The 23,736-nt window shown below is 34.8% G+C and overlaps 1 protein-coding gene and 1 long non-coding RNA gene across 21 annotated transcripts in view; one reads left to right on the forward strand and one right to left on the reverse strand.

The window, feature by feature from the left end:
* LOC126924470 (sodium- and chloride-dependent glycine transporter 1-like) overlaps positions 1-15,202 on the forward strand; it is a 30,859-nt gene extending 15,657 nt beyond the window's left edge. For both annotated transcript variants that reach the window (XM_050738995.1, XM_050738994.1), the window contains exons 8-10: positions 593-931; positions 8,654-8,806; positions 12,486-15,202. In XM_050738995.1, coding sequence (XP_050594952.1) covers positions 593-931; positions 8,654-8,806; positions 12,486-12,623 — 630 coding nt within the window. In that variant the 3' untranslated portion in view covers positions 12,624-15,202. The remainder of the gene's footprint in view (positions 1-592; positions 932-8,653; positions 8,807-12,485) is intronic.
* LOC126924473 (uncharacterized) overlaps positions 1-23,736 on the reverse strand; it is a 105,837-nt gene that overhangs the window by 27,652 nt on the left and 54,449 nt on the right. The gene's annotated exons all lie outside the window — the stretch shown is intronic.

A 23,736-nucleotide genomic window follows, 5' to 3' on the forward strand; every position in this document is an offset into this window, starting at 1 on the left:
GAGAAGGCAAAAATTTTTCGTCCTACCGAGCCAGCTAAGAAGGCGCTATTCAAGTGCCGCGAAAACCGGAACGCCAGCCGCCGTATTCGTCAAAAGAGCTGTGAGGGAAAATGTGCTCGCGAGTAGCCAGACGATCGTGCCGTGTTACTTTTGCATCACCTCCCGTCTCTCTGCCTCGAGGCTCGTATATCATGGAAAGAGTTATGGTTTGCCGTCCCACTGAAATCCACACCTTTCCTCCTGTCCTCGTCTTTCTACCTTTTTTTCCCTACGAATGAGAGAACCGTAGAAAGGTAAACGAGCGAGGCAAAAAGAAAGCTGGCGGAGAGAAAGGGAGAGCCGCGGAAAGAAAGCGAAAGGCTCTTTGTTTTCTACACGCGTCTCTGCCCCTCTGCTGCCTCTGCAGCTTGCACGCTGAAGGGTAATTAAGACAGACGGCGTCAAGAAAGAAAAAAAAAAAATATACGAGGGGGAAAAAGGGGCGAGAAAGAAGAAAAGAATATAAAAACGGAGAAAGGGTAACGAGAATCCCCGACGGGCGAGCATCGAATCTCGAGTAACACAGTCGGTCGTTGCTTTTTACGATACGCAGTTCGCAGGCGTGCAGGCGATAAACACCGCCATATTGGACCTGCGACCAGATTTACGAAAACACGAGAGCTACGTGGTATTAGGGATATGCGTCACTTGCTGGCTCCTTGCTATACCGATGGTGTTCGATGGTGGTATTTACCTGTTCACGCTGATGGACTGGAACACCGCTTCTTGGGCAATACTATTGATCGGCATTGCCGAGGTCGGCGTGGTAGGCTGGTGTTACGGGTGCAACAAATTCCTGCGTAACATAGCTGAAATGCAAATGCGGTTCAGCCTTTTGCTCCGCAGATATTGGTGGCTCAGTTGGGTTGTGCTCGCGCCTATCACTTGTCTGGTAAGTGCATTGTAATCGCATCCCCTCCGTTCGTGTCTTGACGCGTTGCTACAGTTGTTTCCGTGCACCAGGGCCTTCGAAATACACCTGGCCAACTATGTCCAAGTTATTCTCCGATAATTAACTCGATCGATATCGAACTTGTTTTACAGATGTCGGATGCCGATGCCGTTCTGTGTAAATGAAACTCGATGGCGTAAAATGCCGAGGATATTTCCATTGAAAATCCCCTGATTTGTCATCTGCAATATGGAATTATCGAAGATACTAAAGTATCGTTTGAATTAAAATTGATTAGGTTAAAACGCAAATGTTAATTGTAAATGTTATTAGCGAATGGGAAATTCGACAAAACGTTATCGATCGATAAAAGTCAATTAATTTGTTGTAATCGATTAGGAGAATCGGACATCTTTGCGTAAATATAAACGAAGTATAAAACATTAGAAACTTTGGCAACGACTATGACAACAGAATAACAGTTTTATCTTGGAAAGAAAAGCTTCTTATAATTACAAAATTTCTTCGATATTCAAAAGAAATATATTCTTCCAGTTCGTAAAAATGTAATTGATTTTTAAATATACTAAAATGTAATTAATCTTTAAATATAATATAAACAGAATTCGCATTCTAATGTTTCACGAAAAAAAGATTAACGTATAATTCCGTATATTCCTAGTGCACGGATACACTGTACGTCTTAGCAGTGTAAGATAAGAAAGCGTTGAATAGATACGTATTGGATATAAATGCAACTTACATGTAGATATTGGTTAAAAGTTTCCAGATAAACTATATCAATTATGAAATTTGTTTTAAAGTGTCATAAATATTTTATGTTCAACCAATTTTAATAGCAGTTTCGCTGGTTACTAATGATGCGGCCTCAAATTGAATTTCCTAATACAATAGATACAAGTTATATTGGGAAATTTCGAGCAACTTTGAAAACAATAACTTTCTGTCAGAGTTTCATAACTTTGACATACATGAATGTATAATGCTTAGTATCTGAATTGTATATTGTGCTCTTAGGTGAGGTCAGCAGCCAATTACGCATGTCCTTGTTGTGATTATATCGTTCCTCCTATCCATTATATAATACAAATGATATAATTATATAATAGGGATAAAGCTAAATCGATTTCCGTGTTATTTCGGCACGATCAAGATTTGACGTTTTTAAACTAAAAGAGAGCGCTACATATCTATGTCTGAGTGCAATCAAAAAAGTCAATTTCCCAAAACTGAATTCGAATTATTTAAATTTACGATTCTTTTACGATATTTCTACAAAATTTCACATCAAGATTCTTCAAAATAAATATTACTTTGAAAAACAGAGTTCACTTCAAAATCATATTTACATTTATTAAAAAATAACCTCCCATGAAGATATATATTTTGCGTTCGTTTTTGTGGTCTCTCCCTTAGGTACAAGATGAGTAAACCGAACAAATATTCTTTTTATTAAATTGCATTAGACGTCTTAAATATTTCATATACTCCGATTGCATCTAAAATAATCAATACATTTTCAGAATTTTCAAATACATAAATCATCGTTCATTCTCGCCGTTATACATCCGAATCTGCCCAATATTCGCCCCCAAATATACTATGTAATCACACTTAGCTTTCGTAAAACTTGGTTGAAACCATGGCAATCATACGAATCATCCGAGCGATTAAACAAATCCGGTTCATGGACACGAGCTAGTTCGTTCGTTCTGTTCGTACCACTCTCTTTTTCCGGGCATGCACCTCATAGTTAAGACGTTAATCCTTTCTCCTTTCGAGGTGTTTTCACTGACGGTATTATCGCGGTTTTGCTTCTCGGTCCGCAAGCATTTAGCGCGACGCTTGTGCTCCATTATTGATTTTCCGTTTGTTTTAGACTCTTCCTCCGCCTGTCGGTCGTATATTTTTTTCTTATTATTTCTTTTTTTTTACTCTGCCTCTACTGCTTTCGCATCTTGTTTAGTAAATGACCTCGCGCTCGGTCCTCGTCACGCGCGTCCGAAGCCATTGAAAAAATCACAGCCTAAATAATTATGTTCCATTGCTCCCACTTCATCGTTAACAAACGTAAATCCACTGAAATATCTGGATCACTAATTCGAACAGGCGAAAGCACGCGCAGAGAGACACGGTAAAGAAGCAAGTAATGATCATTCTCTCGAGTCACCTTGGAGAATTTTCATCATTATCGCAGCAAGAGCAGAGTAGAGTCTCTCCGGTAAAGATTTCTCGGTTCTATTCTATCGTAACCTACAGTGGCTCGCGAAAGTATTCGAAACTTATCACGGAATTTTTTTACGAACATATTATATATATTATACGAAACTTTTTCAAATTTTCTTAACATTATAACGAGACACGACCATCGTGCTTGTAACAGTAAAATATGAAATGTATATAGAAGTTATTCAATTCAAAAATGTACATAGAGACATTAGAAGACATTTATTGCAAACATACACTTACAAATCATTGCAACAAGATCGTAACTTCTCGATCAATTTCTCGAAAACAGAGTGCCGTGCACTCATACCATTTTGGGGTTGTTTTACGTCAACTTGAAGTATAGAATGTACATACAGTCAACTCATTCGAGATTTCACAGTTTTTGCTATCTCCTTGTTAATGAAAAATTAGTATACGACACGAATAGTAGTCTTAAATATATAATTAGTGCTAAATATGGTCTCGCTACATGTTGTGGCTTATTAATATACCGAATAATTGTCTGTCCAAATACTTTGGTGATCTTTGCGATATGCGTGTCTTTAATAAATATGTTCTAACTTCTATATATATTTTTGGATCTGTTTCAAGTTTTATCGATCTAGTCACGATAGTCGTGTCTCTTGTCTAATGAGATCTCAAAATATTTTGTATCATACGTATACCGTATATAAATATATAACAAGTTCCTAGAAGTGTTCGAATATTTTCACGAGTCATTGCACTCCACCGATGCCTATCTTGTTCTATATCTGTCTTTGTATCGAGAGTTCCAAAGAGATCTAAATCTGATCGATAGACTGCTTTATTAAATGCGATATACTCGGTCCCGGTTAGTTCGATACGACAGTTTTCAATACACCATAGCTCGATTTCAGATTGACGCTCGATCAATCCTAATTTATTTCCGGAAATAATATTCTGCGATAGTTTGTCTTGCAAGAGTTCGTTTCGTAAACATTAATGTGGATCGTAGAATAGCTTCCTTCGATAAAAGCTTAAAATAGCTTAAAAGTTTCGCATCAGTCGCTGGCATTAGAAAGTATCTAAGGGCGTTTCTTGTAAACCTTTACATCGGTAAACTTTTGTAATGCTAATGTCCAGCCTTTTCTTCTGAGTTTTTGCTGGCCTGATTAATTTTAGAAAGTTCAGTGCTTCGTTGCAGTGATCTCTTCTTATTATTAACGGGGTAATTAGGATTAAAAATAAGCAAAATTTTACTTTTGTAATTTTTACTATCTCTATTTAATTGTTAATTATAATTCTTCTTAAAGCTCTTTTTTAAACCTCAGTTAGGTCTTTTATGGATCCCCCACTTCGTTCGTTATCTTTATAATATTTAATTATACAGGATGAACCGGGATAAATTCATTAAAAATTTTATGAATCTATTCCGAGTAGTTTTTCACCACGTACTGCGTTTTCTCTTTTATTGATTAGCTCTCTCTGTTTTTCTTTGTAATAGGAACTGACATTTCTTGCGTTGCAAGAATTTTTATTAAACATATAGGTAAACGAACATAAATTTCGATAGGTTTAAACACAATAATTTATACTTAATTTTCATACAGCTTGTTCTATGCTTTTCCGTTTTTTTATTTTTCAAATTCAACTACCAACGTAGAATCCAGTTGATTATAAAAGTATCTATTATCGATTAAGGACGAGTGTGTATAGAGATATGTTTTATTGTTCGAGAAATTATTAATGATATAAAATTATGTTCACAAGCATCAAAACCTCGTTAAAATTCTGTTCGGAATAGTGCATATTTAATTACCACTGAAATAAATGTTGCACCAAATATTTACTGTATATAGATATTCGCATTATATTTTTCTGGTGTTCACGATAGCACAAAAAATGCATAATGTTTGTTTTCGCGTTTTTCCATATCTTGGCAACATAACCAGACTACATTTAGCTGACAACACTGTAGGTTGTCTTTTTATCTTCTTTCTGTTTTTTGTTAAATTCCTTTTGTCCACGATATTCCCTTTAAAAACTAGAAGGAGAAACCGCATCTTAATATATTTCTAAATATACGTTTTACCAGTTTTATACATTTTAATTAGAAAATCTAACAAGTAATCGTAATCGGTTACAGTCTACCAGCACGAACGTTACAAGACAGTAATCTTTACGCGTACCTTTTTCTTTTATTTTGTCGTAATTGTAAATGAACGAGCATGTACTGTTTGTACTAAGTTACGTATACTTTCATGTATACGCATGGAATGACGTTGCTCCAGGGGAAGTTCGCTTTAACGAGCAGCCACCCTTTATGTTTTCCTATATTTACTCTCTACATTTTTCTATATTTTTCTACAGGGTATCTCGTCTAACTTTATCACTTGAGATATCTATCTTACCTTTAGAATTTTAAGATGATGTTCTGTGCGAATATTGCGTGGCCTTACAAGTAAGATGAAAGTATTTTCATTTTAAACAGGGCCATCCATGGATTTTCATTAGCATATAATAATAGCTTTTTGAAGGAGATAAACAATATGAGATTCAAAATGTTTCTGGATATTTTGCAAGAAATTAAACACGACTTTCAGGCGAGTAGATTTTAGCAATTAGTTAGTTGAAGTAATTTTTGTGGGCTCTTAAAATATCCAACTTCTTCGAATTAAAGCAATCCTGATACAGCGAAAAATAAATGATAATGAATTTGATGAACGAGATATATGGAGTTTGATATTTCAACTATCCCAAATATCTCATATTTGTAGCTCTTCATCGATAATTTGCCTTATTAAAAAGCAATGTCCTTTTATCGATCAATGCAGGAATTTCTTTTAAATCGTTGCATTTAATGCCATATCCACGTTAGTTTTGCGATTAATCTTCTTCCAATCACATGAAATATACAACAGAATTGATGTTAATTATTAAAGTCGCTATAAGCTTTCTCAATAATCTAGTATTACACTCTTCCAATATTTACGTAATTTTACCCAAATGCTACATTTATGTCGGTAATAACTCGTACGAGATTCTTTTAGATATCGATAGATATTAAATAAAGAAACAGCAATATACATACGCTTTGATTACGATGGCTGATAATATGGTTCCGATATTTGTATTATCATAGCACAGTCGATACTCGTATAGCATAACAAAGTTCTTTTTCTTTAATACGATTTTACGCGAACGAAAGTACGACAAAATTTAATGGATGATTCGTTCTGTCAGATTCAAAGTGCAGAAAAATCTATATTCGATATTTCACATGCACCAATCTAATACCACCTATACGCAATTGTACGCGCAAGAATATAAGCGGTGGCAGTTTTCCTCAATAACCATTCTTTTTCTACCTCTTCTCCTTTTTCGTGAAGCGAGCCACATTGCTGGAAACCCCTGTCACGTTCCATTTTAGCGATCATGAATCGTATCGAAATAAATGATCACGGTACGCCGAATCGAGTGGCGGTTTTTCCTCCTCTTTCATCGATTACCGGCCTCGTCCGCAGGTTGATTTCGAGGCAACCAATCAAATCGACAACTTAACTTCTGTCTCAAAGCGCACAGACTCGAATTGATCGTCGAGAAAAGAGCGAAGCTTTCCTCGGTCGCACTCTCCTTTTTTTCTGGAAAAACAACGGAAACAACAAGCCTGTGAGCTTTGTTTCGCGATCAATCGAGTGCGATCTCTGTTGATTTATCGCCGTTTTCCGATAAATCGGCTTGCGTGTTTCGGTCATCAGTCACTTGATTTTCATATACAACGTGTCCTCCAGATAGGATGCAATGGCGGCTTTGAAACTTCCCACGCCATTCCGGAAACGTTTTAATACCTATCGGGAACTTTGGGCAATGTGTTCCTTTCGGTGTAGCTCGTATGTTTAATGTAAGTTACATAGCGAACTCGAAGGTATCGATCGTTAGTATTTATGGACTTGCTGGTTGCCGGAAAATGGAATATATTGATTTTTCCTACAGATTATGGTAGTTATATAATACATATTATATATATATATGATATATTTTATTATATAGGATCCGTTCTCTTTTTATTTTATATTTTACGATGTTTCCAGTGGCGAATTATTACTTTCTCCTCCTCTTTTTAATCATATTTAACGAAAATTGATGATTTACAGAGACTAGTGCAGAATTTAGGTTTATCAGAGTACGACGAGATCGCGGGTGTGTTATTAAAGCTTTGAAGCTGTTAGATCAATTTCATTTAATTTGAAATTATATCACTCCATCCTTCGCAATATTACTTCTTTCCCACTTTCTTCTTTTCATCTTCTTCTATTATGTTATTTCATTTTTCACTTTTATTACTTCTTTCTTACTCTTTTTCCCCTTATCTTCTATTATGCTTCCTCTTTTGATATCAAACGTACATTTGTCACTACGCTTTAATATATTTCTTTAGATTTCAAATAGTAGATACATTTAGGCTTTTACGAATATGATAAGTTGTTTTAAAAAATCAAAAGGAAGGAAATTAAATACTAAAAATTATATCTGTTATTCCTAGAATTTTAGCGAAGACAATGCTAATAATTTACGCGAATAAATTGGTCTTCCGATCCTTAAGGGGAATTAATTTTATATTTCATTTTTAAATTTTGACGTCTTCCATAGATTTTACTTATCGCTTCGATAACTTTTGCGATATCCATTTCATTTCCGATTAAATCTGTAAGTATTCAGTGCCCAATAAGATATTACTGGCAATTAGTTTATCGATCTCATATCGTACACGAAATGAAAGCAAACAAATAATTTCATAATCATTTAACATTAATGTCATTAATGACAAAAACAATTCGTATTCATGATTATTCAAGAATTTAATACATTGGCTGTCATGCAATATGTGGGAAATCAATCGCTATATTCCCTGCTTTGTTTTTGGTACTACGCAATATGTCGCACATTTACACTTACTTATATACATATAAAATGTACGAAATACGTATAAAATCTAAATATGACGTTTTTATATTGGTTTCCAACCAAGATAGATAAAATAAATTTTATATATTTCTATGATCCGACGATGTTGTATATTCGCAATTTTATAACTAAATTACTTTCTGCCAAAAACAAACTAAGTGTCCATATATTCTTTAGCAACACTGTATACACCTACAACACAGTGCAATAAAGATCATAGTTAATGAAACGAAAAATGACACTATTCACAACAGTACGGTATCTACGATACAGCAGAGGCAATTTAATCGATGAGTAAATATAGTCATTGGAATCAGATCTCGCTAGGAAGGAGTAAATTTTCATTTTAATCTGAAATTCTATGCACCGGAGACGTAAAGATACCTGAGGGAGAGTGTGCCAAAGTCAGCCCCGATTAAAAATATCAAATTCTTAATTGGCCGTTGTACCATCAAGCTTACTGCTCCCCCGAGAAGTTTACACAAGAAATAAGAACTCCTTTTGTTTCCCTTCTCTTTTCCTCTATTCCTGGTTTTTCGTTCGCAGGTGGTGTTCGTGTATCAAATATGTACGTACGAGATGCCTCGTTATGGCGAGTACATATTCCCTAGCTGGGCGAATGCGATCGGAATACTGATCGGCCTGTCGACCCTCGCCCCGATGCCGTTCTTTTTCATCCGTCGCCTTTGGAAAGGTCCGGTAAGTTCGTCACGAGAACGAGAGAGTAATAACAACGAACGGTAAATCTCATGGATTTCTATCGTAACGACTAGACTAATAAGCATTAATTTGCCGGCCGATTACCAGCAATTGCACGCTATCAAATCGCCGAGTTTATGTCGGAAGCGGACTGGTTATAAGCTAACTCTCTAGATATCAGTCGGCATAATGCTCAACAAACTAGAGATTATTATGCAAACTGCTCGCTTGTTTTTACGACACGCTACTGGCTGAAGCACCGCCACCTCCTGCTGTTTAGAGTTTACGGTGATTCTAACTATAATAATCCTACATCAAGGCCTTACTCCAGGTTGGCCAAACGGTCTCGATCGCGTTTAAGGGTTTTTGAGAACATTCGTGTCTCGAGACGGCAATAAAAGCGTTACCGTTAGCACATTCTGAACAGAGTGCTCTATATCTTTATATAGCAGAAACCCCTAATTTTGGACGAAGGACTCAGAAACTTTTCGAAAAAGTGTCGTATCGCAAGAACCGTTTGACGGAGATATTTCGCGTGCTACCTCCTTACACATCACACTCTCCTAATACAAATCTCAAATTTCGGCGAAACGAATACATACCATTATATTTCTTAATCATACTCAAACAATTCTGCATTTTTATAACAGCACATTTATAATCGAGTTGTAAATCCATTTGACTCGGAACTGATATTTCAACATCGTAACACTACAAAGAGAAACGTTCACCAGAGAAACATTTATCAATAATTCAATTTAACGATGCTTTTCTTTCTTTTTTGAAGTTCCTATGTAGGTTCTATACAAAGGTATGCTTATAATATAGTAGTTTCAATGCTAACGAAAATTGTGTTAACTATGTTATAGGAAGAAAATTGAACAGCGACATAAAAGGTGACTCTTCGAGAAAGTCTCATCGTTTCAATCCTTGTAACATTTTGTTCCTGTTGACAGAGAACAGAAGAGTATCATAGTACTATCTTGAAGAATTTTTTATCACCAGTTATAGAGTTATTGTAGCGAGAAGATTGATAATTTTCAGTGTTCTTTCAATTTTTTTTCCAACAGTAACCGTGGTATTACTTTTACTTGAAGTTTGGAATAGCGCAGAAATTGACTATTTCTTTCTACTTAATTTTGTATTAAAAAAAATAACATTTGGAAAATATTAATATTTTGTACGATAAAGATAAAATACTAAACGTTTGTTTGAGGATTAAGTTCTTTTGTTTAGTATTTCTTAGAAGAGATGTTTTATGGTTAAGTTTATATAGAATCATGGTATTACAAGAGTGTACAAGTTTCTGCGTAAATTTGAAGATTAAAGCAGTGCAGGGCTTATCGGTTTCCAGTATTTTTTCTTCCAATTTACCGTGGTATCCGGTTTACTTAAAGGCCGAGATAGTATACTGATTCAATATTTTACAAGGCAAGGAGAAGGTCTTGAATGGATGTGTACTTCGAACTGAAACTAATACGAACTTTTCAGAATTGCCATATATTTCTTTTAAATTTTTACAATTTACAATCTCTAGCGAAATAAAAATTTTACCAAAGATGTGCATTATACTCTCAAAGATATGCATTTACATAAAAATCCGCAGTCTCCTTGTAATAAATGTGATAACGTGTTAAAGTTAATTAACTTATAATAACTGTGGTAATTTTTTATCGGAGTTCTAATTTCTTGTCGTAAACATTATTAAATATCGAACGTGATCAAGGTTTCATTTAAAAATTACTTGCCAAAGCATCTGATCGAACACGCGACAAGGATATCTTTGAGTATTTCTTTTATTCATGAAGATCGCAATAAAACGATAAAAATCTGATGTGGGAATATAGCAGATTAAATTTCTTGTTTTAGCGGAACCAACTTTTTCAGTGCAATGCAAACAAACCGGAATATTCGCGGAACGTTGAAAGAAAATCAATATAGTATACTAGCTGGTATCGGAAGTTCATATGTATTAGCAATAACTACTGAAAGTTATCCGCAATATTAATTTTCTATTCGTCTTCTCCGGTAATTGATATAGGAAGTAATTGTGCGAGTGTATTACTTCTTTTACTTATTAATAGATATGCCAGATCTGTACCATGCTCAATCAGAAATATCACACGTTATCATCTCGTCAATTTTATATATTTAATTTAAAGCTATCCCGATTGAAATTAAATAAAGTTTATGGCATAATCTTTGCTTGTGTATTATTGAGTTTCAATTTGACGGTTTTTAAACAAACAATTTATGTTTAACTTTTTGAAATAATATAAACATCGAGGAAAAAGTATATTTTCTTGATATTTGAAATAAAATTCGTATGAAATGTTTTACTAACAGTATTTATGATAAAAATTACAGAATATGTTATAATTTCTAACTCTAAATACGTTACGATAGGGGTAAAAGCGCTTCTATTAAGCTATTTGTATATTGAATTATATAAGTGAATTTCTTTCCAGTTTCTTTATGAATTCATAAATTCGAGTAACCACACTTTTCGAATTATTTCGATGCCCTTCGTAATTACGTAATTGTACAAGAATTACAGTGTGTTTAGATTGGTGTAGACACTGTAAATATCCAGGACAAAATGTGCCAACGAACGATAATTGTATAGTGTTTCGCGATATCGTGGCCATAATTCAAAGGTGAACGAATTGCAAATTTTTTAAGAGTCACGTACTGTTCAACTGTGGTTAAGCCCTGCAGCAGGTATGCGCCGATTTAAAAGTTGCTTTCCCTTTACCGTAAAATCTCACCAACTTTGAAATGTCTTAATACAAGTTTTTCCACGGTACGTAGGTAATCGTACTTTGAAACGAAAAGTTTCGTTCCGTGCTCCATCGTACGGATCGAACCTATTTCAGCCGTACTTCTGACCTCTTCTTGACCGCTTCCGCTTTGTTTTACTCGATAAATTTACTATTACTCTTATCTCCTTTTCTCTTGTTTTCGACTCTCCGCACAGTTTCAAACTACTTGCAAGCTTCGGGAAGATATGAGCCCGCGTGCCAGTCAGAAAATCTCTGCGATGTCTCTCCTTTCGCCATGCAGTGACCGCTACAGTTAGATGTTAATGCTTTGAACTTAATCAACAACTTGGACGAACTTTTTTAATAGACGCAACATCTTACTCTTAGCTCTTGCTCGCCAGAAAAGATTATTTTCTTACTTTCGGCAAGTATTTTAATGAAATTATTTTTCATATCACAATTGAAAATCTTTACATCTTTAAAATCTGAATATCATCTTTTTCTTTGGAATATCTTTTAGATACGGTGCTATCGTTGCGATTCTTGAGATAATCAAAATCGTTATCTAAGGAAGCCTAGGTTCGATTGCTATAGCTCTTGAAATTATCTTCTTCAAAGTGGATACTTCTTCGAACAATACTCTTAAAACATACTCCTAATACTAAATACTTATTAAATTATTATTCTACCAACAGTATTTTTTAAGAAACATTCGAATGGTTTTAAGAGATCAGATTAAACGTTTACAAAAAACACGCCCCTTGGATAACATCAGTGGAATCTTTTATTTGGCTAACAATGGCTAGCAGCGTGCAGTTGAAACGGCGAGCTCGGAGAATGCCAACTCGAATTGTTTGCATAAAGCCCGGCGCTAGCGATTGTTCAAAGAATTTAACTTTCGTTTTAATTGTCCGCAGAGGGACTGGAGTTTGTTTCGACCAAAGAAGACGTGGGGACCAGCTGCGGAGAAAGGTACAGGTAACGGCAATTCGTCCATGGCGACCATCAAGATCTCGCAACCGTATAGAAACGAATCGCAAGAGGATTACATTTAATGATTTTAACGAATTCATCTACCTTTTAGACGATTCTAGTCACGTTAACGCGAATGTTAATCACCCGATCCAAGCGTTCGAGAACGCTCTCTTCCCTACTTAGTTTTTTTCTGTTAGGAAAGTTTTACAAATAGAGTGCGGATTTTTATGCATTTCTGTGAAACTCGAAGATGCAAAAATACACAGAATGCATGTAACTTCCAAAAACTTATAATTAATTATAACAATTTCCAAAAATATCTAAAATATAGAACTTTCGAAATATTCGAGCCATACACAGGTCGAAGTAGCTAATTCTACTTTTTGAAATTTTGAACATTTTAGCGAAGGTTCGATCGAAGCTTATCTGATATAATTTCATCAATTTTCTCTGCTCTTTGTTTCGTGGAATTTCATTTTTTCATTTTTAAGCAAGTTGCGTCTTCTTAATCGTATTCGTAGAAATATCAATACGCATAAATCTCCGCTGTCTGTTCATCAATGATCTTTGTTCTATTCTCTTTCATTCGCTTTTGTCTGATGTGAAACGAATTAAGAGCTTTCATCAGGTAAAAGTCAGATTGGAAGTTTTAAGGAACCCGACAGATTTTTCGGGCGAGAACGAAGAACTACGATACATTAACACTTCAGCCGATTTCATATTTTCCAATACTCGCTGTAAAACTTGGAAACTCTGTTTTCGTTGGAACTTTTAAATTAATGCCAGCGAACAGCCACGGTGGTAGCATCAAGTACAACGAGGTGCGTGTGTTATAGCATTTCGCTAGCTGTTTCAAAGCAACGTTTTAATTTCTATGTCTATGTGAACACGCTAACGCGTACGAACGATATTAATGAATTTGCAATTTTTACCTGAAAAGAACTCATCGGTTCGTTTTGATGTTTCGTTCTTTGCATTTCAAACAGGGAATGTATCGGCAATTCCACTGGAATACCGAGCGTGTGCAAAATTCGATATGCGTTCCAATGTCAACTTATTTTTTCCAGAATCCGTAATTATTCCATAATTGAAATAAGCGAAATACTTACAGTTTACAACATCCTTTTTTAAAATCATCACCGCAATATCGACCGACCAAATATAAAATTATCAATCTTAGTTTATGTACTGTATCAAAATTACAATTTTCTAGCCTCTTTTTCGCTATACGTGATACTCTGAAAATTTACTTGTTTAGTCGCCGATACTCGAGTGAACGGAATACGAGGTCGACTTCAATTGCATGATTCGGCTCATGTAATCGAAGCAGCGAAGTTACTCTATACTGTATACAACTATACGTGGTCTTGTAATAAAGCACGGTCTGCTACATCGGTTGCATCCGAGCGTGTGCGGTAGTGTGCACGAAGGGACGACGTACAATAGTGGTGTCGCGTTATGATCACCGGTCACGCCGGTGGAAAAGTGGCGAATGTCGCTCGCATTCGTCCCGTGTTCCCTCCTAATTAATGCGATGGAACATCTCCGGTACAAGGAATTCCGTGTCCTCCGCGCGGCGTGGCAATATCGTGTGGCCGTCTCGACCGCTTGTACTCCGTCTTATGGGGAATGTCGGGACGGTGAGAGTGTGCGGCTTGCAACGGTGCGTTAATGAGAATTTCGCTCGATCACCGCCTCGATTCACAACGCGTGCCTCACCGGTTCAACACCGCAGCAACGGCGGCGACTTTTTGCCCACGAATATGAACCCGTAAAATTGCCTCTCGATCCCTGAATTATCCTTCCCATGAATTTTTATAAGCCCGACGCGTTTCGTTGGCTGCGCGTTTCACAGGATCTGTAGACGCTTCGTATATGCTAGACGCGGGTATTTGGGAGACAAATTTTAAAGGGATCGATTCTGTTATAAGAAATCTGTTCCTTGGTTCGTTGGAATAAGGAAAGTAATGGCATTTTTATGAATTTATGGGGAATTTAGAGACGAACAAATGTGCAGAATATACGTAAAATGCAAAAATATATGAAATATCTAAAATATCCGATATTATGTTTCCTTGGTTGTCTACTATTCGATAAAGATATTACTAGTATTCAAGTAATCGCTGCAATAAAAGATATCCAAGGTACTAATCCGGTCGAGGCTGCGTTAATTTTATACGCATTACATTAAGTACTACGGACCTAATGATAAGTATTATACATGTACGTAAATCTATTGTCTTATCTAAGAGGAAGAAACGGAAATATCAAATTGATAGTAGACCGATATGTATCTTCATTTCTGCTTAATCTGTACATAATTATAATAAACTTAAATAAACATTGTATATATTAGTTTATATTTAGCGAATTATAATCATTGACTGCATAATAATATAATTGGGAAATTGTTATCTATTGCACTCATCATGCACAATCACTTTTCTATCGGTACAATAAGTACCTGCCAATTTCAGTAATAACCGGAAATGAACAATCGGAATTGACAGTTTATTGTTAATGTATTAATGTCAATCAGTCAAAAGCATTTCTAATTTGACATGTTAATTAATATTTTAGCGTTACTGCGGTATACCTGTCTGTCCTAGATGTACTCTCATATCAATAATAGGTATAATAAATGATAAATGACAAATTACATTGTTTATTTATAAACGAACATTTACCTTCATCTTAAAATGTATAATCTAACTATCAAAGTAAAAAAAAATTAGACTTCTAAATATAAACACTATATTGCAAAATTTCGAATCAAGTTATTTATATTAAAATTGCATATAACATCTTGACTCTTCAAATTTGGATGATGTCGTTGGTTGACATTTTTTATGATTTCGGCATGATTCTATTAAATTCAATCGCTATTTTAATTAGCTAGAAGAATAACGATTGCCACGTTTGCTTAACTATTCATCAGCGATGCAAGTTGTTTAAAATTGAGATAAAGATAGTAGAGAGAAACTAAATTCAAATAATCGTGTTCATCAATTGCGTATTTTGAGACTGTGAAAAATTTAATACCATAAGTTGTTTCGATACTAATGCATAATGCTTATCAAATTATTTGACTTCGAACGCGGCTGATACCTTTATCAAGACCATATATTATTCTCGTTATCGCTTAATTCGAAGACGAGGACATCTCTCTTATTATATGAATGTTTCTTAAGAAAGTAAATACATAGTCATTCGATATTAATCAACGATAACTATTGGTTATCATCTTTGATGCGTTATAAATCTATTTGCACATGAGTTCCAATCTTTTTGTTAGTATCGTTAGTTTTAAAAATCAGCCACAGTTGCAGAAAACCAGAGAGTCAAGAAGCAAGGAAGAAGGTAGAACTTGGAAAGACTGTCGCTGATAATAACTGTAGATGTTTATAATAATAAATAATATGCAATATTGAGAGGTTTTTAGAAATTGTAATGCAAATCCTACTTTAAGACCGCAAAGCTGAAAAAAACTGTCCATCCATCTAAAATTCAGTCACTAATTTAACAATTTCATCGAAATTGTATTTTTCGGATTAAAAAGGAATTATCTGGACAGAGTTCTTACACAATTTATAGAAAAGTATAGAACGATGAAAACCATTTTTCATCTAATACACAAAACATCAAACGCGCGATTTTGCGCGTGATCATGTAGCGTGAGAAACGCATGCATCCAATATTGAAATATTGCACCTGTTCCTAATTTCGGGAAAACCAGACCACGCCTCTACTGCCTACCATATGTGTCCTACTTCAATTTTCGAATCATTCCGCAACGCTTCAATCGCTTTTCGATGTTCAAAAATAGAAAATTTTAATAATTCAACTTTCATCTAAAACGTATGAATCTATAAGTGAAAAAAACATACGAACGTAATGAAGATTTTGAAATACAAGAGGTAAGTAACAAATACATTTTGTACATTTAAGAACGTAATAAAATTTGCTGTCAAAAAATTTTTAAGGAAAGATGATACACACCTCTAATCGTTCTGAGTATCTTGCAGGTGTATAAATTTTGTAGAAGTAAAATTTGCAGATTAATTAGCAAATTTTTGTTTTTAAAAGGGATCAAACTTATATAAAGCAAAATTTTTAATATTTCCAAATGCTTACTAAATATTGCTTTACTTTGGAAACGGAAAAATGATTTGATTTTGAATTGATTTTCGTCAGTTTACTCAAGTTATAGAAAAATGGCTGCTATTTTTACTTTTATTTCTAATCCCCTACCTTTATTTTCATATTCAGAATTCTATTTTACACGATTGTGTTGTTTTTTCAATATAAATAAATTATTTAAAACGATGTTCTATTAATTTCCCTAATAAATTCGTTCAATTCCAACAAACGATATAAACAAGATCGTAAAAGATATGAGGATAGAGGGAAAGAGTAAGAGGAAGGAGAAAAAAGAAGAATAGGAAGTGGAAGAAAAGAGGTATTAAACAAGGAGCCGGAATAAGGACAATCGGATGACTGGAAGGTAAGAAAAGAAATGCCGTGGGGTATAATCTCTTCACGATAACGAAGCAATCACTGTGGCTAGTTTATAACGACTTACAGGAAAATTTATACCGAAGGAAGTAGTCTGACGCAGGTATAACGCGGCGTACGCCACGAAATTAGGTAACAACACCGATAACGTTGGCCAGTCCGTGTTGCTGGTAGCGTTGTTGCTCCTAGAGTACGCACGGACTAAGTCGCTGGTTGTATCGTGTCTTAGATACACGCGTCGTTAATTAATTTCGTTCGTTGCCTGCAGTTATCTATGAACTAGCAGCTCTTTTATTCGATAATCACGACAACGGATGTTCTTTGTTAAGACAAAGCTTTTTCGCTCTCTCTTTCTATCCGAAGGAGCAGCGTTTAAGCAACTCCTCCTCTCGTATTTATACCGTGCCATGTGTCTAAGAAAGTAAGCTGAAACACACAGCGGCTCGCTAAAGTATTAGAACACTCTTACATGTACAAAACATTTTAAGATATCATTAATACCGTAACAGGACACGGCATATGATAGAACTTATTAAATGTTGGTAAAATATGAAACATATCTGAAAATATATATAGAAAGTAGAAGAAATTTATCGGAAGCAGTGTATGGAATAAAAAGATTGGTGCCTATAATGCAAGATCTTTTTAATTTTAATGTTTATTAAACTCAGTTCGTCTGGTCACGTTACAGATAAGACAGAAGAGGGTCTTTCGAATTGAGTTTAAGTTTTGAATTAATATAAAGGTTTGTATAAGTTAATTATAATTACTATAACTATATATTAGTTGATTATAAAAGGTTAGGTTAATTTTTCTCGCTGAATATTACTCTATGTTCGTGTAGATTTGTAGTAGTCCTTAGTAAAGTGTTGTTAATAAAAATCGACCAAAATGTCCATATACCTATGGAGGATAATGTACGTTCCACGGTAAAAGATATTGTACCTATAAAATGAAGGGGATTCAAGAAGAAGAAGGGAGAGAAGACTGCAAAAAGAGAATAAAAAGAGGATATCCGTGCCACAGGACAAAGAGAAGCGGTTGCCCGCTGGAATCGAGAGAGTAAATGGCGAAGCCGGCCATAGGCAAAAATAATTAGAAAACGATTCATTTATTCGAGACATTTCTCAGGTGGGTTAGCGCTCGCAATTAGTCTTTAATTCTCGTTAGTTTCCTCGTGTACTCGTTCGTTCACTCTTTTCGCGCTGCGTTCGCGGTGTGGATCGTAGTCGCGGTTTGCCGTTAATTGAACTTGAATCTACTTGCGTTGGTAAACGAAGGAAAACCGTCGGACGAGAATTACTCCGTCGAAATCAGGTGGTGATTTCACCTGACTCCATAAGATTGGTTTCGTCGCGTGTCGAGAAAATTTGTCAAGTTTTGATTAGTAATTCGAAAGAGATGTCGTGTGGTTATTTATATATGTTAGAAATCGTTGGCATATTTGAGATTTGCGCGGAGATTCTTCGTAATATTAAATCTTTCTAATAAATACAGAAAAAATAAATCCCTCAAAAGAGCTAACTAAATGTGCAACAAATATTTTTCCTTACAGAAAATAATAACGAAGCGTTTTGCGTATAGAATATAGTGTATAGACGTTTATAGAGACAAAAGGTTTGATTTGAATGAACATTGTAACACTGTCATATTTATCTTGATATATCCATGTTATTAATTATAGTATTTTAAGTTTTAAAACATTTCCATCATAATCTGATGGTCCTAAACAATTCAAACTCGATCGGACTCTCTACTTTGACCAGTATAGAGATATTTTTGCACGAAGAATTGTCCAGATTCTGTAGTATTTATTATAACGGACGGTCCGATTCGTCGTTTTGCCTGTGTCTTGTGCACGGTCATACGGTGAAGACAAAAATACGTTTGTTCTTAAAACGTGGGTTATTCCCGTTTTATGTATACGTATATCTACAAATAAGATACATAGGTATATGTATTATCTTCTCGGAGATTCTTCACGGGAGACTTGTTGTTTGTCCGTTGCACATTTATGAAGCCACGATATTTTTAAAGGAAGAGACGACTCTAGAGAAGTCGCAGAATTCCTAAAATTTTAGGTATTACGTGGCCGAAAACTTCTGTGAATTTCTATGGTTGCGGTTCGCGGAAGGTCGAAAACCTCGGCCTCGTTTTATATCGCAAACACGTTTCAAAAGCGAAAGAATAAAAATTACCGACTAGAAAAGCAGTTGCTCTGTGCGAGTAATATCGCGATTCGCGACGTAGACGCGAGATTTTTGTACGATGGAGCAACAGAAATGTGATGCAAGTATAATAAAAGCAAAATTATTTTGAACGTCAACGAAACTTTATCTGTACGGCTTGCACAATGGATCGAGTTCGTGCTTTGTAACATTTTGCGTCAGATTAATATAGTCTGAAATAATTTTGTAGCGCATACTTTGAAATGCGTTGTAACGATGATGATAATAATAATAATAATAATAATAATGATAATAATAGTGATAGTAGTAGTAGTAATAATAATAACAATAACAACAACAACGATAATATCTTATTAAAGTGATATACTACAGTTTGATACACTGTTATGAAAATTATACCTAATTAGTACACGAATAATGCGATAATGTAGGAAGCATTGTATTAAACGAATAAAATAAAAGATATTTTAAATAATCTGTTCGAAAAATATAAAGCGTAAAATTAATTAGTTTTTAGTCGCTTGTAAATAAGGCAAGATCAATTGTATATTATATGAAGAATGATTACAAATACTGTTTGTTCCTAAGCGTTCGACTATTTTGAAAATTATTTTTGTGGATCATAAAAATCGTAAAATTATAAAATAAATTATAAAATATGTGAATCAGCCTTACAATTAGGAATAACCATAAATGTGAAGAGAAACGTCGAAGAAAACGATTATTACCGAAAGATCTTAGTCGTAAATTACAAAGAACCTTCATATTTTTTTTTCTTCGTTAATTAATCAATACATATATATTATTTAAGTTGTCCTTTCGATAAAATATATCAAACAAACGGTTTTACAACAATGTACATCCGCGTCAGCCAAATTTACTTCAAACATATGAATTATGCAAAATATTTCGTTTTACTTCCTACAGACTCCACCGATTTGAATATTCGTGTCCGCAGCATTTGTGAATTTACGTCGTTTTAGAAACTAACATATATAAAATATGAATATAGGAAGGAATATACTTCGTCACGCACAAAGTACACAATATTTTGCGGTTCTTCACCGAACAAGGGGTAGGTGGAATCACACGTTTCGCGCTCTTTAATTAAACGTAAATGGCGCGAGATGTTCGCCTCTCCCGTAGAATGTGGCTGTTGGCAAGGGCCGATGAAAATGGTCGCGTCGTCTGACATTAACGTTGGCTCCTTTGATCCGCGAAATACGGCATTTTAGTTCACAACGAAACCTCCCATTCTCTGCGTCATTTTCGAATCTGGGGCTAATTGTAGCTTAGCTGACGTTGTTCCAAGCCACTCTTCCATTAACCGACCAGTGCAGCAATTAACCGGAATTTCTACGAAATTTCATGCGCCTGTCTCAAAGGACGATTCGAAATTTATTATTTCCATTTATTATGTACACTGCACACTCGTTACCGTGGTTTTCACCTTTTTCGAGAGAGATTTCCTTTTCTCTTCCTTCTTCTAACTCACTCTCTGTTTATGTAATATAAAACTATATGAATTAATGGCGAACTAGCGATATTTACTATATGTTTGTAGAATGAAAAGCTATATATATAAAGCTATGTATACACTTTATCCACAGCATATTACAATTAAGTACACGATTCGTCGAAGCGTTAACATATTTTAGATATTATTGTTAGAATCACTCCCATATTAGCAATTCGGTAAAATCTTGTCTATTTTATCCGTACATCGATGAGCTGCTGATATGGGAAAGCTACGCCATAATTTTACGTTTCATTTATAAATTTCAATTGTTTTACGCCGAGTAACTCTTAACGATATAATATTATCACATCGTAACATTCTAAATCATCTTGAGTGTTTCCGCCTGTGTTTTCGTGACTAAATTACACCGTGTCAAAAAAGAGCATGTGTCCATATACTTTTAAGCGGTAGTGTAAGGTTTGTGAGTGTTTGTCCGTGTATGTTGGCTCGCCACCTCTTTTAACTCTCCCATCGGGCAACAGTAACAAGCTTACCGTGCCTCTTTCGCCTGCGAACGCGGGCATAATGGAAGATTTAAATTTGCAACTGGGGTTACGCACGCGTGCGAATTTGAATTTGGATCTATTTTATAATCCGGGCTATTAAAGTTGTCGCTGAATTTGCATTCCCCTGGTCTCTCGCATCGCCTCTCCGGAAATTTTTGGCCGGAATGGGAGCCAGCAGCGTGACGGAGCGGCGAATGAAATTCATGAAAGCGTTGCCCGTGGCCCCGTACACGTACGTAGGTACGTTTCCACTGGTTATTGTGTAGACACTAGCTAGCCGCCAGGTACACTTCACTTCCAGCTTTTATTTTTCCTTTTCCTTTTCGTTTTACTTTGCCCGGTTTGGCTTGGTTTGGTTTAGTTAATGTCTTGTTTCTCTTTCCGAATAGAGGACAATATTTTTACCACAGTAATAAAAGTATACATACATGTACATTTACCCGTTGGTAATTTCGGCTAGATAAGAAATGAAAGATAATCAAGTGCACCGGTGAAAAATGTACTGTGTAAAGAAGCTGGAGGTAGCAATTTTGAACGCGATTCGTGGTGGAATTGAATATGGTCGCCCGGGGTATTTGTTGGAAATGTTTGAATAAGGCTGAGTACTTTCGGAAAAATGAATCGGACGGAGATCGATTGGAAATATTTGCGGTGTGTAGATTTCGAGATTTAAAGAAGACATAGTATTACACGCTGGGTTACAAAGGATCCGGTATCGTATATGTTGTTTCGTTAATAGAATATAAAATGAACAATTTACTCAGTATGTATGTATGTTAATCTTTATTTATGAATTTATGCAAATAAAAATACGACTTTTACGAATTTATTTCTATCGACAAATATACTTAAACATGCTGGAAAGCAATTGTCACATGATTGTCAGTATTTTTTAATTAATTAAAAAATAGAGGAAGTTTCGTAGAAATTCGCAGTTTTTCGAAGCTTTTCCAGTTTCATAGGCATTACGTGACAAAAAGTTAACAGAAATAGAAGTTGTCAGCATAAGGTGAGTTGTATCTGCCATTTCTTCGATTTGTCACACAATGTTACCTGTCATGTCGTGTTGTTCGTGTTTCGATCAAATTGTCCACTGGATACGATGTATTCAACAACGATTGTTATCTCTTTCATCATGAATTTTAATCTCAGTGAAAGCATGTGGCGTTATTCGATAGTTGTGAATCTATTACAAATTGATCAATAATAAATTGTTAGGTATCATTATTGCATAGGATTTGAATTCAGTGACTTATAATTGCTTTTTCCATGACAACACGCTAATTTAACTATTAATGGGTTTTAATAATCCCTATAAACTCGCCGACTCCTCACGCTGCAAACAAGTTAATATGTATGGCAATTACAGCGAGTGATCATTAAACTACGAAACCATTTTGTTGTGCTGCGTGTGATGGAAATACTAGTTGAATATTAAAATGCGGTTCCATTATAATGATATTTGTTCAAGATTGTTTATTAATTAATGCATCTAATAAAACTAGATCAAACTCTGGCATTTAGTATTACATTTATTAATGTTCCACGGTATCAGAAATAAATGCAAATTTCGTTTCTCGTGACCATTATTTCGCTATAATTTCAACGTGTTAATTATATAAATGAATATGATATCCTCATCGCGGTTTTATTTTAGGAACAAATCGGTAGTGGCTTTTTTAACGGACTAGACACCGAAATTAAGGTCTTTATAGTACAAAGCAACAATAGGTTAAATAAAAACCTTTTCAATGCGCCGCCAATAATTTTCGCGATTAAAACTAGTACTCGAAGATAATTTGATTAATTAATTGTAAATATTTAATTGATTGAATGTGACGTATTAAAACGTACACGACAATTGGTTGAGTTCTGGGTAAAATATATAGCTACGTTACCGTAAAAACACTAAATTCCGATGTTAGAAAGTAATCGTTCATAATTATAACATAAAGCAGTGTTAAATTTCATTACTCGAGTATCTTCAATTTTCTGTTAGTTACTGCTGAATGTTCTTTCTCTATGTTTAAGTTTTATTAGTCGACTCAAATAAAATAGGTACTACCTTTAGAAAAATTATATCGTAAAATACGTATAAAAAAGTTTCGCGACTAATGAGTTATACGATTGAAAATCAATGACCGACTCTTTTCCAATTCTTGCGAATTTCTGTTAAAGAACCGTCTTCCTTATTCTTTCACGAAAATCGACGAATTAGGAAGCGGAAATTGATAAATTGTCGTAAGCAAACTTCAGATAAAACTGTCAATTGTTATTGATGCTTAAAACTCTGATTGTAGAAGATTTTCAATATCCGAATCTGAAATTAATTTCTTTATTAACTATTTTCTCGTTAAGGGAAAGTGGAATGTACACGCTATTTTTATAACAAAAATAAATTCATGTACACTTTATCAATTTTATTGAATAAAAAATAATGTGTGAAGATTTTTGTTATATTGGT

The sequence above is a fragment of the Bombus affinis genome, chromosome 14, assembly GCF_024516045.1.
Source record: "Bombus affinis isolate iyBomAffi1 chromosome 14, iyBomAffi1.2, whole genome shotgun sequence".
In the NCBI taxonomy this organism is placed as follows: domain Eukaryota; kingdom Metazoa; phylum Arthropoda; class Insecta; order Hymenoptera; family Apidae; genus Bombus; species Bombus affinis.